Source organism: Berghia stephanieae, chromosome 4, assembly GCF_034508935.2.
Source record: "Berghia stephanieae isolate SIO BIC M18660-M18661 chromosome 4, UCSD_Bste_1.3, whole genome shotgun sequence".
In the NCBI taxonomy this organism is placed as follows: Eukaryota; Metazoa; Mollusca; class Gastropoda; order Nudibranchia; family Aeolidiidae; genus Berghia; species Berghia stephanieae.
The window spans coordinates 82,830,653-82,851,392 of NC_088363.1; the positions used below are offsets into that span (position 1 = coordinate 82,830,653).

The following is a 20,740-nucleotide window of genomic DNA, read 5'->3' on the forward strand; positions in this document are numbered from 1 at the left end:
TTCACGATTCGCACCTTCCCTCGATATTCTTCTACATCGCCCGTTGATACAGTCAACGGGCGTGGGAAAAGAGGGTAGATAGATATATTATGACATCAAAAAGCGATGTGATCAAAGGTGGCGGATGATTGTGTAACATCAAAAGCCCGGTGGACTGCGCTACAAGGCAGTTTCGAGGGGATATGTGATTTGAGTGGGAGGGGCTTATTTGACTTTGCCGATGACCGACTGGTGGACGATTGAAATTATAATTGTCCTTTTTCAGCAGCCAATTGGAAATGGGTAATTGTAAACATCTGATTTGCGCTTCATGGATAGAAATCAGTTTGGAGGTTATGGGATGAATTTGCTGGAGAGATGGAGTAAATTTGAAATGAATTGAACGTAATTTGGGGCGTTGTCTAGGTGTCAAATAAGACTCTCACAGACCGGTGATAAATCCTATTTTTTTGGCCGCAAATGCTACAGTAAACTTCTTTCTCTATCTTATTTTTGCTAAAAATATTTCAGAGTGGGTATATAGGCGGATTCCATTTAGAACTATATTTTAAAGGAAAATTATTACGTTATTATTATTAGCAGGCATCTAGGCGATCACTATCGTATTATTACTAACAATCAATAATATTATTATAACTCTTATAATTACAATTATTATTATTATTATTATTCATCATCATCATCAATATCAATAATAACTAATGATATTTTTCTTTACTCAGATGAATGGTCATAGTGAAAACAAGCATTGTCTCAATGCAAATGGACTCTGCCGAATAAGCTGTGAAAGGGCTCAAATGAGATATGTGGTCAAAAAACATTTCATGCAAACTGCTCCAGAATTAGCAAGTGAAGTTCCACCAGTGAAAAAAAAGAAAACAGAACGTTGGTTAATTAGAAGCTGTCTCTGTGAAATGTAACAATCAGCTGCTCCTTACAATAATCGTGAGGTTTTACGTATTTTAATAAAAAGTATTAATATATAAAATGTGTTAAGATCTAGACGTCTATACAAAGTTCAAAGGAATACTTATAACTTATCTTTACCTATGATTGTCAATTTATTTTAAAATAACAGTTCACTTTGATTATCTGATCATTAATCCTCCCCCCCCCCCCCCCCCCCCCTCCTTTTTCAATGCATTTATCACGATTTTTTATTGTCAAAAAATGGATATTATTTATTTTTTACTATTATTATTATTACAGTGGTGATCAAGAGTAAGATAAATACACTGATATTATATGATTATTACTAGTATCAGTATTACATCGATATCACGTGTTCCAACTGATTCACAATGACAATGATCATTTCTGTTATCCACGATGCTTCGGTTGTTCAATAGGCAGACCATTTTCAACAAATTTCCATTTTAAATAGTATTAGCTATCTAGCAGGCGTCCTTTTTTTTTGTCGCAGCACTGGAGAGAGAGAGAGAGAGAGAGAGAGAGAGAGAGAGAGAGAGAGAGAGAGAGAGAGAGAGAGAGAGAGAGAGAGAGAGAGAGTGTGTGTGTGTGTTGGTGTACATAAAACTAATTTATGCAACGTTTTACCACTACCACGAAACAATTTTCATTTTACCACCTCAGTTTAATCTCTCATCAGTTCTCTCTGACAATTGAACTTTGAACCTATAACTTTAACACAGCTACGTCATTCCATCTTCACGATTCGCACCTCATCGCGATATTCTTTTATGTTGACTCGTGGTACAGGCAACGGGTTTGAGAGAAGATAGATATTGAATGACATCATCAAAAGCGATGTGATCAAAGCTGGCGGATGGTTGTGTAACATCAAAGACCAGTGACTGGTCTACAAGGCCTATCATATTCGTGGGTATGTGTGATTTGAGTAGGAGGAGCTTTCTTGACTTTGCTGATGACCGACTGGTGGATAATTGAAATTAGAATTGCCCTTTTTCAGCAGTCAATTGGAAATGGGCAATTGTAAAAAGCTGATTGGATGCTCATGGAAAGAAAGCAGTTTGAGGGACATGGAAGGAAATTGCCGGAGAGCGTGGAGTGGGGAGGAGTAAATTATATTGAATGAATTGATAGTAATTTGGGGCGTTGGGAAGTTAAATAAAACTCTCGGAAACAGGTGATGAGTCAATTCTTCGGTCCCAAATGATTCAGTAAAATTCTTTATTCTTTCTTTCTTTCTTTTTTTTAATTTCCTTTCTGTCAGAGTGGACATATAAAGGCGAATTCCAATTTTTTTTTTAAACGGGCATTTAGAACGATATTTTAAAGAGAAATTATTGCGTTTACCAAAATTAGCAGGCGTTTAGGTGATAGCCACTATATTATTTTCATGAAAATGATCATTATCATCATCATCATCATCATCATTATTATTATTATTATTATTATTATTATTATTATTATTTATTATTATTATTATTGTTATTATTATAGTTTAGATCTATACAAACGTCAAAGGAATGCATATAACATATCTTTTCCTAAGAATTGTCAATTGCCATTACTAAAACCAGTTTGTTTTGATCATTTGATCAACAAACCCCTACAATTCGGTGATTACGCATTTTTTTAATTGCTGTCAAAAAAGGATATGGCTGTACAGGTGAGCGGATATCTCAACAATACTTCATTACAAAACGACTTTGATTATATATTTTTACTCTATGAATATTGATGATTATTGCAGTATTTCTCATTTATTTGTATAAACTCAGATAACTATGTAATGTTTGATTATATCGTTTGAAGTAATTAAAATTTCAGACCCATTTTTATGGTTATTTCCTATAGAATCTAATCCCAAATGATCTACTAAAATTATATCAAATAAAAGTATGTAAATCACTAGTTATGACTCTAAAATATCTTATTGCAACATCTAATAGCATCTTTACTACGCCACTTTGAACTTGAGAAAAAAATCGTCAAAATAGGAAAAGTTGCTCAGTCGCCCTTTCGGCACAGGCCGTGACTCACCATCTGTTATGAACTAGCGTCCGGCAAAATTTACCTGTCGAACTAAAGTGAAAGCAGTAAACGGCTGTGTAATAATAATAATAATAATAATAATAATAATAATAATAATAATAGTAGTAATAATAATAATAATAATAATAATAATAATAATAATAATAGTAAAAATAATAATAATAATGATATGATGATGATGATGATGATGATGATGATGATGATGATGATGATGATGATGATGATAATATAATAATAATAATAATATAATATAATAATAATATATAATAATAATAATAATAATAATAATTAATAATAATAATAATAATATAATAATAATAATAATAATAATAATAATAATAATAATGGATGGCATTTATAAAGCGCCAATCCCCACAGACAGCTGACTGTTGTGATAACATACACAATTATAAGAGCCTCTGTGTGTAGCTCTAACTGTATCTCCATTTTAACATTACCTCTTAAGATTCCACAGACCTCAGTATTTTTCTTTCATTAAGATGGAAGACTATTCCAGTGTCTCAATGTTGATGTTATGCAAGAGTACAAGTGGGCATCCACTCTTGAGTACATATGGCGTGTTTGGATGTTTGTGTGTGCTATGTGTGCGTGTGTGTGTCTGTCGGTCTTTCTGTCTGCAGCTGCCATGCCTGTTTGTCTGTCTGTCTGTCTGTCTGTCAATCAGTCAGTCAGTCAGTCAGTCAGTCAGTCAGTATGTATGTATGTATGTATGTATGTATGTATGTATGTATGTATGTATGTATGTATGTATGTATGTATGTATGTATGCATGTATGTATGTATATATGTCTGAGTGTGTGAGTGTGTGTGTGTGTGTGTATTCAAGTGTGTGAGCTGATGGGAGGAGGGGTGCGTAAAATCAACTAAAATAAAAGATAAAAAGACAAATTCAGAATTCAGAATTCTTTAAAACTATTGTTAAGCCATGTATGTGATGCTCTTATTCAAGTAATCCAATCCAATTTACGAATCCATACCAAAACGATCTTGTAAAGAGGTGATAATGTTTTTCAGATTGACAATTTCTGCATTCATCTCCTCCTCCATCTCAGATGCTTTTCGTTTAGAGTCGACTAGTTGGCGTTTTAAATCATCCATTTCTTGCATGTACTTTTGTTCCATTTGATTTAACTTGTTGTCTCTCTGAAATGTACAACGGAGATTAAAATTCCCTTTATTCATCCCACAGGGGAAATTTGTAGGGAAGACTGAAATAACCCAGGCGCTAGCCACAGTGCAGTGCCACAAATTGAGGGCAAGGTAACTTGGTCAAGGCCACACAGCGCAGCATTGGGTGGTTGAACTTGGTATCTTTTTCAGGTACGAAGCCAAGACCATAATGCCTAGCCATGCTGCCCATTACATCAAAGACATGGAATTAAAATGTTGAAAGCGAGTAGTTTATGGCAAATTTAATGTGTTACTGAAAACCTATGTCTCTTTTTCTAGCCATGAAGGTTTTGTTTTTTTTCCAAAGAGATTACCTGAAAAATACTCCATAAAAAGTTTGCAATCTCTAAAAGATATCTCAAGAGCGCCTGAAAACAAAAAATCCAACACACTTAAAGTGGCCCCAGAACGTCAGCAGATAAATTTAGAGACTTAATCCAAAAACAAGTTGCATATAAATCTATATGAGTTTTTCTACAAAGAAATAAGAAATTTGATTTATTATTTCTAAGTTTTGCTTGCGATATTTTTGATTTTTTTTTTTTATAAAAAAGAAAATAATTGTAAATCATACAAAGATTGTCTCTTTTATTTTTTGTTGGTTAAATTTGCATACATAACAATTTAACATCCTGACTGATTTCTTCCCCAAAGAGACAATGTGATAGTGACAAATAAGTATCTAGAAAACAAAAACAAAAGTTAAATGTCCCAAGAACGTCAAGCATATTAAATGTTAAGGAGACTTAATCACAAAAAAGACTGTGTATTCAGTCCACCAGAAGAGATTATAATGATATGGGCTAAACTGTTTGACTGAACGCGAGAAGGCAAGGTGGCCGGCTGTTTTAGAACCGCGTAACTGTAACCGGGGTGGGGTGAGTTAGGTGTTCGTGCTCCTTTCTAGGCATAATAAATTCTTTCTTTTTTTTTTTTTCTTTTTTTTTTGTACTCCCTTGGCAAAAAATTCTTAATTTTCAACTTCAACACTTTGACACCATTCCTGGTGACTTGAGAAGTTTGAACGACATTTAACATTTTTTATTTATTTACTTTTACTCGCTTTTAATATTATTATTTCAATTTAGAACACAGTGAGACGTCAAAATTTATTACCTTGTGCATTCCTTGTGTGTAACAATATGAGTCAGGAGAAAAACAAAACAAAATAAAAACAAACAAAACAAAAAAATGTTAAGAGAACAACTTTATAGTTTTAGGCTCTTGAATATGTTTGAGGGATCGTCAGAGAAAAAAAAAGAGAGAGAGAGAGAGAGAGAGAGAGAGAGAGAGAGAGAGAGAGAGAGAGAGAGAGAGAGAGTGGGGGTGGGAGAGATTAGAGATAGAGAGAGATATATAGATAGGGCTAGTAGAAAGGAAGAAATCGGATACCAGTAAAAAAATTCTTAATTTTCAACTTCAACACGTTGACACCATTCCTGGTGACTTGAGAAGTTTGAGCCACATTTAACTTTTTACAAAATTTATTTACTTTTACTCACTTTTAATATTATTATTTTAATTTAGAACACAGTGAGACGTCAAAATGTATTGCCTTGTGCATTCCTTGTATGTAACAATATGAGTCAGGAGCATGGCTGACTAGAGTTACATCATGGTCAGGAGTAAAACGAACAAACAAAACAAAAACCAAAAAGAAAAAAAAAGAAAGAAAGAAAGAAAACAAAAAGTTAAGAGAACAACTTTATAGTTATAGGGTCTTGATTATGTTTGAGGGAGCGTCAGAGAGAGAGAGAGAGAGAGAGAGAGAGAGAGAGAGAGAGAGAGAGAGAGAGAGAGAGAGAGAGAGAGAGAGAGGGTGGGGGTGGGAGAGATTAGAGATAGAGAGAGATAGATAGGGCTAGTAGAAAGGAAGAAATAAATTCTAGTTTTACAAGACATGATAGACAATGAACAAAAGACTAGCCCTACAAGCCAAAGGACAAGGAATGATTGTGAAAGAAAAAGATGTTGGATGAAGACAAAGTCAAGACTGCCAGGGGTGGGGAGGGGCACAGGCGTGCTCGTGGCCAGTAAACTCTGATCTCCTTGGAAAAATCATCGGTTTTGATAATCACAAAAACTCTTAACGGACTCGGAAACATTAAAAATAGATATATATATGTTAAGGAAGATGACTCTACATTCTTTTAAGGACTCTATTGTTTTTAAAGGTTTGATGGCACTTATTGAGGTCATTGAGGTCATTTTAGGGCTAGTAGAATGGAAGAAACGGGATACCAGTCAAAAAATTATAATTTTACAAGACATGATAGATAAGGAACAATAGACCAGCCCTACAAGACAAAGGACAAGAATGATTTTGAAAGAAGACAAAGTCAAGACTGCCCTGGACGGGTGGGGGGTCACAGGCGTGCTCGAGGCCAGTGATCGATGTGAAAAGTGACCAAATAGAACCTTACTTGGGCAAACAATACTAAAACTCTGCAAGGAGAAAAATCATCGGTTTTGATAATCACAAAAATTCTAACGGACTCGGGAAAATTAAAAATAGATATAAATGTTCATCTAAAATTAATTATAGAAACATTATTCTCTGCGTAACCAATTTTGGCCAAATTGGTCAGGCCAATGGCTATCTGGCAGCCACGGAAAGGCACCGATTTTGAACAACTCTCAATCAAGACTTTCCAAGAGTAAATAAAACGCTGTAAATTATATTATTAGGTCGTCAAATTGCCAAAAATTTTATGCCTGTCCATTTCTGATGATGCCTAACCTAAAATAGGCTCAGTATCAATGTCGTCAGTATTGATTAAGGTAAGTATCGACGATATTTGGTCCTTTTAAAATATTTTTATTTCCGGTGGACTGAAAACACAGTTCCATATTAGAAAACTACATCTTTTGCACATCTCTCCCATTGCAGATTATCCGAGAGCTTAGACAGGTATTTAAACTCACAGAACTTATTTAAGACAGCTGGATTGCACAAACAACACAACAAATTTTTTTTTTTTTATTCCTTTAGATAAGGAAGCCAATGAATAACCTTACCATATTCTCTTTGTCTTTCTCTTGGGCTTGGAATTTCTTCAGTAACTCGTTGTACTTATCTTTTTCAATTTGCAATTCCTGAAATGAGGGTAGTAGCATGAGATGGAAACTCAAATACGTCACAGAAAGATTTTATTAAAACATTGAAACAATATCATAAAAGGTTAATTCACAACCCAATAAATATCACACCTGTTTATAATTTGAGAGCCTGTGTCTTTATTAAAATTATATTTATCGATATCGGGTTAAATATTCAACAATATTCTTCATTCCGTGAAAGCATGATGTTTCAGATAATGTTGGAATAGAAAAATGAATTTCACAAAATCTAAAACATAAAAAGTCAACGATGAAATAAAATTGTATAATATATCCAAGACATTGTGAAATGTCAGTTTTACTAAAGGTTATCAAATCAATTATCTTATTTTCCATTTCGAAGTGGATTTATCACTACAAATGTTGATAAAAATGTCTTTGAAGATGAATTACATTATATACTGATGAAGAAGAGGAATTATTATGATAAACAACTCGGTCTTTGATACACACAAAAAAAACTTTAATCACATTTTGATTCCTCAAACCTTCATAATGAAAATATTAGTTTTCTTCCTTCTGTCTCACTGACCATTCTAACTCTCTCTTTCTCTCACCAACTACACACTCTTGCCACACACCGAACACTCACCTATTCAACCTCGACACAAACACACAACAAATAAGAAGAAGGTGACCATAATAGTGAATAGTTTTCAATTTTTTTTTTTTTTTTGTTACATTAAAATACTCCAAGGAAGCTACTTACTAGCTATCACAAAGTTTTGAAAAAATACGGAAAGATCTCATCTTCCAAAGAAGACTGGAATAACCCAGGCACCAGCCACTGTGCAGCGTCGCAAAGTGAACTAGGGCAAGGTGACTTGCTCAAGGCGGCAGGTGATCGAACTCGATATTTTTTGGGTACAAAGCAAAGACCATTCCGCTGAGCCACCCTATCCCAGAACCAGAATTGATTAAATATTTGTTTACAAAAAACTCACAATTTAGCACAGGAGAAAATTATAAGATTATTTACCAATACAAAATTGTGTTTCAAGTTATCCTCGAGAGTTTTCATCTCTGCAAGAAGACGATTCTTCTCTGCTGAAACAGCGTTCTGAAGCTGGATGAAAATAGAAAATAAATATAGAATAAATTAATGTATATATATATATATATATATATATATATATATATATTATATATATATATATATATATATATATAAATATATATATATATATATATATATATTATATATATATATATATATATATATATATATATATATATATATATATATATATATATTGAATCGTGTTTGATACAAATATGGTACGAAAAGTGCTCGACATGTAGTAATGGAGCGAATTATATTTAAAATATTTACCACAATGTTTGGGGCAGTCTACATCAATGTTTCAGGCTTAATTTGCCATCTTCAGGACTGAGTTGTTTTGTTGACTGTTGTTGTTTCTTGAAGTGGTTCCGGTTTGAAGTTAATTAAGAGGAATTTGCGCCGATGGGGACACTTTCCGTAGATCTCACTTTTCATGTTGAGTGTGGCTTCATGAGGTTGTTTGATTATAGTATATTTTTCTTCCAGGCATAAGCTACATTGTTTTGATGTTGGTGTGTATCCTGTTGCTTTAGATAAAATTTTCCATGAAATGTTGTGGTCTATTTTGTTGTCTTTTAATTTCCAAATATGTTCGCTGAGTTTTGTGGATGTTTTTTTGTTAGTGTTTCTAAATGTTGAGGTGTGGAGGTTGTATCTTGTTTTGAAATTATTTTCTGTTAGTCCTACATATTTTTCTTGCTTGTTTGTTTTAGTTTCTGTGACTGTGGCTTGGTAAATTAAACTTGATTCTAAGCATTGTTTGTTTAGCGGGCAATGTTCTTTATTTCTGCAGTTGCATTTTCTAGTGGGTGGGTTTTGCTCTTGTCGGTGGTTTATTAATATTTTTTTGTTGTGGCTTGAAATTATTTGTTCTATGTTGCGCATACACGAGTAACTTATTTTTATGGTATTCCTGTTGATAATTTTATGTAGCTTGTGGTTTTTTGGAAAGTGTGTATCAATTAACTTCAGGAACTGCTGTCCTATGTTTGTGCTGACGTTTATGTCGAAAGGGGGGTTGAACCAAGTTATGTGTCGTTTTCTTGTTTTATGTTCTTCACTTGTGTGTTGGGGTTTACATGAGAGGGAGGCGTCTGTGTATACAAATGGTGTGTTGTATCCACTTTTTGTGAGTGCTTCTTTGTAGGGGGTGGCTGCGACGTTGAATATCTCTCTGTTTTCCGAAAGTTTGCTCACCCTCAGTGCTATGTTTTTTGGTATGTTTTCAATGACGGGACGGGGGTGGTTGCTGTTTTTATTAATGTAGCTAATGGTGTTGTTTGGTTTTCTGAACGGTTGGAATGAATTGGATTTTATGTCGAATGTGATGTCGAGGAAGTCAACTGTTTTTTTGTTTGCTTCTATCGTGATTTTCAAATTGTTGTTTTGGAATATTTTACAGATTTGTTTTTTGATGTTTTCGTTCGCTCTTGGTCGTCTGTTGGTTATAGCGAGTCCGTCATCTCTATAGAGGCCGATGTATGTGTGTGTATGTTGTAGTTGTGACAGGATGTAGAGTCCGACCAGTTCGCATGTTTCAGCACCATCGAACGAACCCATTGTTACGTCGAAATCATTGTGTCGCTTTGTCCACGGTGTGTTGTCGTAGTATAGTGTGCTGTGCTTGGTGTGTTTGATGATGTGTTTTTCCTCTTCTGTGATGTTGGTGTATTTTGCTGCGAATTCCAATGCTTTGTTTAGTAAGTCTGGAGTGATGGAGGGGTAAAAAATGGATACTACGCCACAACTTAGACCTACTACTTTCCCATATTCTACAAAGAATATCCCTACCTGCAACAGAAAATCTTACATTAAATCACTAATAGCAAGAACAGAAACATTTGTCAAGAATCTACGATGGAGAACATTCTTTTTTCTGAACCCACATTTAGAAACCACCCACAAAAAAACGTACGGCTTCAACTCTACAAATTCACCCCCCTCAATACCTGAATTTAAAAAATTAGAAGACGGACTTTCAGATCTCATTCAAAGTGTGCAGTTTCAAAAACAAAAATAACAACTTCCAAAACCAACTGACTAACGATGTGAAGAAAATAAACAAAGAAAAACAACTTCTGATACCAGCCGACAAATCCAACAACTATTATAAAATGACACCTGAGGAATATGATAAAATGACACACAAACAAATCAACAAAGACTATAAGAAAGACAGAACACATAGAACCGAAGAGATCACAAAAGAAGATAAGAATATAGCGAACAGACTTGACCTTAGCGATCGAATCGATATAGCACCAAGAACAGAAGCGTTCATCACATTAAAAGATCACAAGCCTGACTTCAAAAATAATCCAAAATGTAGACTAATAAATCCATACAAATCTGAAATTGGAAAAATCAGCAAAAGATATTAGAAAAAATAAATAAAAACGTCAAAGAAGCAACTAAATTCAACCAGTGGAAAAACACGATGAAGTCATTGAATGGTTCAAAAATATCCAAAACAAAGAAAACTGCACCTTCATCTCTTTCGACATTTGCGATTTTTACCCCTCCATCACTCCAGACTTACTAAACAAAGCATTGGAATTCGCAGCAAATACACCAACATCACAGAAGAGGAAAAACACATCATCAAACACACAAGCACAGCACACTATACTACGACAACACACCGTGGACAAAGCGACACAATGATTTCGACGTAACAATGGGTTCGTTCGATGGTGCTGAAACATGCGAACTGGTCGGACTCTACATCCTGTCACAACTACAACATACACACACATACATCGGCCTCTATAGAGATGACGGACTCGCTATAACCAACAGACGACCAAGAGCGAACGAAAACATCAAAAAACAAATCTGTAAAATATTCCAAAACAACAATTTGAAAATCACGATAGAAGCAAACAAAAAACAGTTGACTTCCTCGACATCACATTCGACATAAAATCCAATTCATTCCAACCGTTCAGAAAACCAAACAACACCATTAGCTACATTAATAAAAACAGCAACCACCCCCGTCCCGTCATTGAAAACATACCAAAAAACATAGCACTGAGGGTGAGCAAACTTTCGGAAAACAGAGAGATATTCAACGTCGCAGCCACCCCCTACAAAGAAGCACTCACAAAAAGTGGATACAACACACCATTTGTATACACAGACGCCTCCCTCTCATGTAAACCCCAACACACAAGTGAAGAACATAAAACAAGAAAACGACACATAACTTGGTTCAACCCACCTTTCGACATAAACGTCAGCACAAACATAGGACAGCAGTTCCTGAAGTTAATTGATACACACTTTCCAAAAAACCACAAGCTACATAAAATTATCAACAGGAATACCATAAAAATAAGTTACTCGTGTATGCGCAACATAGAACAAATAATTTCAAGCCACAACAAAAAAATATTAATAAACCACCGACAAGAGCAAAACCCACCCACTAGAAAATGCAACTGCAGAAATAAAGAACATTGCCCGCTAAACAAACAATGCTTAGAATCAAGTTTAATTTACCAAGCCACAGTCACAGAAACTAAAACAAACAAGCAAGAAAAATATGTAGGACTAACAGAAAATAATTTCAAAACAAGATACAACCTCCACACCTCAACATTTAGAAACACTAACAAAAAAACATCCACAAAACTCAGCGAACATATTTGGAAATTAAAAGACAACAAAATAGACCACAACATTTCATGGAAAATTTTATCTAAAGCAACAGGATACACACCAACATCAAAACAATGTAGCTTATGCCTGGAAGAAAAATATATACTATAATCAAACAACCTCATGAAGCCACACTCAACATGAAAAGTGAGATCTACGGAAAGTGTCCCCATCGGCGCAAATTCCTCTTAATTAACTTCAAACCGGAACCACTTCAAGAAACAACAACAGTCAACAAAACAACTCAGTCCTGAAGATGGCAAATTAAGCCTGAAACATTGATGTAGACTGCCCCAAACATTGTGGTAAATATTTTAAATTATATATATATATATATATATATATATATATATATATATATATATATTATATATATATATGTTTTGGTAATATCATGAGAGCCTATAGGAATAAACAATCCAGATATAAAGTAACAAATTAGGGATCAGGCACTGGTGTAAGATTAAGATTTGAAAAAATGTGTATAAACCAGTGCCAGACAAAACTGAGAGAAAAATACAAGAAAAAAAAACAGCCCCAAAAATCAATCTGTCTCGAAGGTGGATAGGGTTGATTGTAGATGGTGCCTCCCGTGGCCTGGCTGAAGGTGCTGTAACAGGTCGTGGGTTCAACTCAGCATCACTGAAATGGTTATAATTTCTATTGCCTTCTGGCACTTTTCTACTCACTTCGTTATTTCTTAAGGGGCAGAATTATGTCATCAATAGATTGAAATGATTGAGTGATTGATTTCACTGATTGCTTTGTTTAATATGTCTGATTTTAATAAAACGGGACCAAAACAAACCTTTTTGGGCCAATCATCCATTTCAGCCATTTTCTTCTTGAAGCTTTCCCGGAGGTCTTCTATTCTGTTTTGATGAGCTTGTATCATGAGTTCTCTGAAGATGAGATGAATAGCAAAAAAAAAAAAAAAAAATGTGAATTATCCTATCAAAATGGTATTATGTATGATAATGCCACATTGGCATTTTATTTGATAAAACTAAACTTTTAGTTCCTCTTTAAAAAGAGGCCCCTGTCATGAGGCCCCATGTATGGAATTCTGTCCTTAGAGCCATCAGGGACAGGCTGGTGGGGGTTGTGGCACAAGAGATGCCTTTTTTTTTTCAACCAATGTAAAGTGCATTGAGCATTATATAATTTTGAAAATGCGCTATGCAAATGCCATCTAATATTATTATAATTATTATTATTATTAATTAATCCTCAAAAATGTGAAGTTAGAATTAATATAATGAGAAATATGAACTGCAATGTGTTTTGCAATGCAAGGAAAAGTATATATTTTCTACCATAACAATATATATATATAACCTCAAGTTTAATGTTTGTGGTTATAAATGGAATTTCTATCATTTGGAGACAGTGGGTTATGTTCAGTTGAACTATCCATGGGTGTGTGGTGTGGGCCAAAGGTAAAAACAACAAAACAACTATAAAGTTAAATATGTAGTATCTTAGTAAAGATCACTCTGACCTTTACTGTAAATGAGGTCTCAAACTCCAAACCTTAGCACCCCCTTCACAAATATATTATGTTCTCCATGAGGATCCGTCGCCTTATATCTATAAAAACAAAGACAACACGTCACCTTAATTCATTTTTGCCACATGGTGTTCGAATTTTTTACGTGCAACTGTGATTTAAATTAAATACTATCTTTTAAATTTTCACACACAAGTTCGGACTAAAGGCCAGAGGTATGGCCTATCTCAATTTATCAAATTAATATATAAAGTGTTGCTATTGGTTCTTGGCTGTATATTTTTACATTTTTGCTTGGCTATATTGATATATATTATAATATATTATATATATATATTATATATATATATATATATATATATATATATATATATATATATATATATATTATATATACATACATTGTTGCCATAGATTCTCAACTTTGTGTTTATACATTTTCATGCATGCCACGTCTGTAAACGAATTTCCATTTTATTTTTGGATGAATAAAGTATATCTTATCTTATCTTATCTTAAATACTGGCACTGTATCCTAGACATGGGGCAGCATGGGTCACCAGAACAGGCTTTGCTCCGCACCCAAAAGGTACCGAGTTTGAAAGTTTGCTGCACTGAGTGGCCTTGATCAACCCACCCTAGCACAATATTTTGACGGACTGCTGAAGGAATTGCATCACAACAGAACTGAACAAGTGTGTATGAAAGGTGCCAGACAAAGCAAGAAAGAAAAACACACAACAATACCATCCCAAAATATCAGTCTACTGATTTTTTTGGGATGATTTTTTTCTTGTGTTTTTCTTTCTTGCTTTTCCTGGCACCTTTCATACACACTTGTTCAGTTCTTTATCTTATACCAGTGCCTTCTCCTTAATTTCTTAATTTGCATCGCAACACCTGATGACATTATGCGTTTTTTTCAATCGTATGTGTTAAAATTGTGAATGATGCTCAGGATGTGTGGGCTGTTTGCCTCTGGTGATATTCAAGTACTGAAGGTGGCGATGGGTCGTCAGTTTATGGGGGATCAGTTGGTGACAGGGGCAAAAAAAAAAATTGTTTTTCTAAATTTTGAGTAAAAATAGAATTGCTGAAAGGTACCTTTTGACTAGTTTTAATAAAAGATAGAATAATTGTTGTAAATTTCAAAGGTATAGGCACTGTGTGTTGATTGAATAAGGCAGGACTAATAGAATAAGATACTAGTAAAATACATCCATTCTAATAGCTTGACAGGCATAGCAACAAGATATCATGGAAGAACCAACTGAATATCAGATTATATGAGATTAAAAACACCAAAAACCTTTCCGTACCGTTCAGCTTTTAGCGCCTCCCTGTCTGCTTTTGCTCTATCTAACGACTCTTTCATTTCTTGTAATACATCTGGAAAGAGGAAGAAAATAGTCATTTGTATAATTAAAACCAAGTAGTACTAATACTTTGCTTGTTTTTTTTCTTTTTTTTTTTTTATTGGGGGGGGGGGGGTTGTAATTTTATCATATCTTCCTTTTGGGAGGTGGTGGATGGTGGGGAGAATGAGTGGAATACATTTTTAATCCTTAAAGAGCGAAATTATTTTCAAGTCACAAGAATCACTCTGTGTCGCTTTTAAAACAAAGCATGCTCGTAAGCTAAGAAGCTAAAAGACCACGCGGCAGGTGGGACTCAAACCAGAGCATAATGTCTTGAAACCAAAAGGCCACCACAGTCCCAACCTCCCACTTTGGTGGTCTTTACCAAGTAGCTTTTCTAATGACATTTGACCCACACCTTCTATCTGGTAAGACTTGGAATGTCTACATATAAAAACAGAAATGGACTTACTTTTATTGCTATTTCTTTCCAGCGCCATCTTCTCCTCTTTCTGCTGGTTTTCCCTGAATTGACTTTCCAAGTTTTTAAGTGACCTCAGACACGTCATCAGTTCACCCTCTTTGGACTGGAGCTCCAGTTTTACTCTGAAATTTTCAATGATTAAAAAAAAAAAAAAATAGTAATATAATAATAAAATAATAATAATAAATAATAAAATAATAATAATAATAATAATAATAATAATGATAATAATAATAATAATAATAATAATAATAATAATAATAATAATAATAATAATAATAATAATAATAATAATAATAATAATAATAATAATTTTTTAAATCAAGCATTTATATTTTGCAATATCCACATAACATGCTCAAAGCACTTTACAAATGTTCATAGCCGACAGCAACACATAACATGTAGGTCAAGATATGACACCTACTGTTAGGTGATATTACAATTCTTTTCGAACAGAGGCAAAGCTGTTAAAAGCCAGTTATGAATTTTACACCTGAGAACGGTTGGAGAATGTGAGTAAAGAGGCTTTCCCAAGGACTCAACTAAGTGACCACTCAGAGCGGGACTCGAACCCTGGACCTTCCAATCCAAAGTGTCATACCACTAGATTACACAGTGATGAAGGTGAATAACAGTTTCTTTAACACTTTCTTTCATTTAAGCTGCATTTTGCAGATCTGGGATGTGAGCTGCAATATGCAGCCTGATAAATGTATTGCTTCATTCAAGACAATGTATTTGAGAATCTCTGAGGGAGTAAAATCGCATTTTTACTTCACATTGACTTCATTGACAACAAGTTTCGTTATGTTTTCATGTGTTTTCACAGCTACCCTGAAAACGTTTTGTGCAAAACATGAATGATCAACAGTGAGGGAAAAAATGTTAAATGTTAAATCAAGATCAGGGGTGAAAGTTTTGGTCTGGAAGATTTGCCCTTTGTCAACAATATAACTTGAATATAAACATAATTATAAAGTTGATTTCCATGGTTACACAATACATACTGCACCTCACAATGATTCACATTCAGAACTTGCTGGATTGTAGCACACTCTGCAATATGGCACGTTGGAGAAGGATGACTGAATTTCATCTGCATAATATGTCATTACCTGCCATGAGCATTGGATATCAGCACACTCCAATTATAGCTCAAGATACAGTGGAACCTCCCGATTACGACACCTCCGAATAGCGACAACCTCCTGATAACGACATTGACCTGTGGTCCCGATTTTTTTTCTATTTAAGATCAGTAAAAAAAAACCTCCAAATAACGATGCACTTTTTGATACAACCTCAGAATAACGACATCATTTTGGCGATTTTCGGCAGCTTTCGTAGATATCTGATACTAAAAATACCGAGTATGAGTACTCAAAGTTTATAAAAACGATTTCTGCTTGAACCAATGAGAACGCAGCTTTTGAAACCAATGAGAACGCAGCTTTTTTTGACGAATCTTGGCTGATATGCATTAATAAAAACCAAGGTATAAATGTAAGTGTAAGCAAACAATCTTGAAAAAAATTATTGGAAAATAGTGTATTAGTGTGAGTAGATAGTAGTAGTAGTAGTAGTAGTAGTAGTAGATAGTAGTAGTAGTAGTAGTAGTAGTAGTAGTAGTAGTAGTAGTAGTAGTAGTAGTAGTAGTAGTAGTAGTAGTAGTAGTAGTAGTAGTAGTATAGTAGTAGATAGTATATAATAGTAGTAGTAGTAGTATAATAATAATAAGTAGTAGTAGTAGTAGTAGTAGTAGTAGTAGTATAGTAGTAGAAGTAGTAGTAGTAGTAGTAGTAGTAGTAGTAGTAGTAGTAGTAGTAGTAGTAGTGTTTTTGTGGGAGGAGGAGGAAGAGGAGGAGGAATTTTAGCTAACTCGCAGCGTCCGAATTACCTGTTTTTGTTTGTTTTAAAGAGTTTTACAGCGCTTGTGACACATCTATTTCATATCAGCGCCAGTAAAAAGGAAGAAAATTGGATAGCAAAAAAACATTCTAGATTTACAATTGAAATGACATAAGAAAAAGTAAGACAAAGGGGAATGGTTTAAATAGGGAACAGATGTAGATTCCAGGAGCACACTATCAGTGTACTCAGTTCATATCACCTAAAAGTCTCATCCAGACACACGCACAAGAACCCTCTAAGAGGAATACACTACAATGTTTTGTTTGTCTTGTCAATGTTAATAAAAACTGGTCCCGCGGGCCTTACCACGCCCTCTTTGTCCGCCATCTTGGAAACCTCTATATAACGACACCTCCGGATAACGACATAAAAAACTCTGTCCCGTGGCATGTCGTTATCGGGAGGTTCCACTGTAGATGACTGAATTTTATCTATATAATACGTCATCCCCCCAGTCTTCCCTTGGAATAAACCCTAAAGACAAATTTCCCCTATAGGATGAATAAAGGGAATTTTATTTATTTTTATCTTTTATTCTATCACATCTGCGAATGGCTATGATAAAAATACTCAATCACACCGGGTACAACACAGTAAGATAAGAAAAGTGCCCTAGTCGTGCTAGGAAAACAAATCTTTTATGAACCTCTTCAGGTGAGGAGTTGTTTTTCTCACACGATCACAGGAATCCCTCCTGTCTAGTGTCAAAAGAAGAAAATTGTCTTAATTTGGCCATGTTTCTCGCCGTGAGATATTGGCAAAAAACATTATGCACGGGACTTTGGAGGGAGGCAGAAGGAGAGGATGGCAAACAAGATGCTGGATGGATCATGTAAACGAATGAACACAGATAGACAGCCCAACACTAATAAGGAAATCTTATCAAACATTTATACAGGATGTAGTTGATCATTAAACAAACAAAAATACATACAAATAAGAATAATCATAAAAGTAAAACCTACTTTTGCAATGCTACTTCATGTTCTTGCTTCAATTGTGTTTGCTGATTGTTGACATCTTTAAGTTCTGTCGACTTTTTTCTGTTAAAATGAAATAATAATAATGAAAATAAATACAAGTAAAGATCATCTACAGCAGAAGCTGTAATCATCATCATCATCATCATCATCATCATCATCATCATCATCATCATAATATTAATAATTTATTATATTATCATTGTATTATTATTATTATATATTATTATTATTATTATATTTTTATTATTTATTTTTATTATTATTACTATCATCATATACTATTACTACTAACACGACAACTACTACTACTACTACTACTACTACTACTACTACTACTACTACTACTACTACTACTACTAGTACTACTACTTGACCCCCTCCAATTTGCCTATCAACACACCAGGGGAGTGGAAGATGCTCTCCTCACCATGGACAACGCCGTCACCAACTACCTGGATAAATCACCATCAAACTTTGCTCGTGTCCTTTACGTGGACTTTTCGTCGGCATTTAATGCTATGGACACAGACATCCTACTAGAAAAACTCTGCATCTTGGGCGTGCCCCAGTATTTAGTTAATTGGTATCAGGACTTTCTATGTCATAGACCACAACGAGTAAAAATGGGGACGGACATTTCTGATCAAAAATTGCTATCAATAGGATGCCCTCAAGGCTGTGTAAACTCTCCTTTACTGTATATAATCTACACTAACGACTGTAAATCTAGTTCTGACAATTGCCTTGTGATTAAATACGCAGACGACACTGCTGTCGTAGGGCTTTTGAATGGCTTACAATCAGAAACAATGTATAAACAACAAATAAAAGAGTTCACTAAATGGTGTAATGAAAATAAATTAAGTCTAAATGTATCCAAAACTAAAGAGCAGATCTTTGACTTCAGAAACGGAAAAAAAATGCCTATTCGACGATCTAAAAATACAAGATCAGACAGTCGAAATTGTTGACGAATTTAAATACCTTGGGATCACATTTGATTCCTCCCTAAAATTTAAATCTCATATAAATAATATTGTCACAAAAGCTTGTCAAAGGATGTATATTTTAAGAAAACTCAGATCATTTCAAGTAAGTAATAAAACAATGGTTCAGATCTATAAGTCTCTAGTTCTCAGCATATTCACTTTCAGCATTTCAATGTGGTTTGGCTCATGTGGAGTGAAGGGAAAAAAAACAAAATCCAGAAAATTTCGAACGAATGTAGTAAAATAGTAAATTGCAAAATTAAAACTATTTCTAAAGAATACTCGAAAGCTGTAGAAAGGAAAGCAAATTGTATTGTTAATGCACGCAAACACCCCTTGAATTGTCAGTTCAAAATACTTCCGTCAGGGAGACGTTTTGCTCAGCCAAAATGTAGAACACAGAGAATACAAGTGTACTTTTATACCATCAGCAATCAGTAACCTGAACTCCTATAAAAAGGCACCCTAATTAATATTTCAGAAGTAGCTTTGGTATTAGAAATTGTGTATAAATTATAATGACTGACATCATATGAAGCATTCATATTATTATCACTATCAGCTGAAGCAGAAGAAGAAGAAGAAGAAGAAGAAGAAGAAGAAGAAGAAGAAGAAGAAGAAGAAGAAGAAGAAGAAGAAGAAGAAGAAGAAGAAGAAGAAGAAGAAGATGAAGGAGGAGGAGGAGGAGAAGGGGAAGGGGAGAGGAGGAGAAGAAGAAGAAGAAGAAGAGGAGGAGGAGGAGGAGGAGGAGAAGGAGGAGGAGAGGGAGAAATTCACCAAGAAGAATAAGAAAAAAATAAAGTATAAACACAGAGAGAGTGAAAGTTGAACTTCAAAATGTGATAGTTTTAACGTCATGAATTTGGATGAAAAAATAAAAAGTCAAAGAGGTGAATATCAATTTCAGACATAATACCAATAATTCTTTTAAAATCCTGGCCCAATCTACAGGATCCCACTTTCAATACATCGTTAACGTATAACCTGACACTAGAACCCACTTGGATTTACAGTTTGACGTCATTTTAAAGATTTGTGCAGGGTCTAGTGAGTTGTCATTAGTAGAACTCAAGGAAACAAGTGATTCCTTTGGTTGAACTAGTGAATACAACTCACAATTTGTTTTCTTTTGCGGCCAAAGACTTGTCTTTTGACGCCATTTTTTTGGTCAGTGTCAGGCTATAAGTTCACAAAGGCTACAGTTAAATTGGGATGTCAAAGTTATAAGTCAACAAAACTGTCTCGAAAGTATTTTGGCATAATAACAACATTGTGGTGAATTAGACAACGAAAAGAGAATTCAAATCCAGAGTGATCTAATAGTCATTCTATTAAATGAAAAACGAAATTGTTTAACGTTTCATGTAAAACCCACACATCAGTCTTCAGCGTTTGATTCCCATCTACGTATGTATCACCATATAGATGTGATGAGCCATGTATGTCTCACCTTTGGAATCAATCTATTCATTTCATGCAAAAAAAA

General features: G+C 34.4%; 1 protein-coding gene across 2 annotated transcripts in view; it reads right to left on the minus strand.

Annotated features, from left to right (window-relative positions):
- LOC144971394 (uncharacterized) overlaps nucleotides 1-20,740 on the minus strand; it is a 65,223-nt gene that overhangs the window by 20,476 nt on the left and 24,007 nt on the right. For both annotated transcript variants that reach the window (XM_078912221.1, XM_078912222.1), the window contains 7 exons: nucleotides 18,248-18,325; nucleotides 15,357-15,490; nucleotides 14,846-14,915; nucleotides 12,825-12,918; nucleotides 8,270-8,356; nucleotides 7,189-7,266; nucleotides 3,978-4,143 (listed from right to left, as the gene is read on the minus strand). In XM_078912221.1, the coding sequence (XP_078768347.1) occupies nucleotides 3,978-4,143; nucleotides 7,189-7,266; nucleotides 8,270-8,356; nucleotides 12,825-12,918; nucleotides 14,846-14,915; nucleotides 15,357-15,490; nucleotides 18,248-18,325 (707 nt within the window). The remainder of the gene's footprint in view (nucleotides 1-3,977; nucleotides 4,144-7,188; nucleotides 7,267-8,269; nucleotides 8,357-12,824; nucleotides 12,919-14,845; nucleotides 14,916-15,356; nucleotides 15,491-18,247; nucleotides 18,326-20,740) is intronic.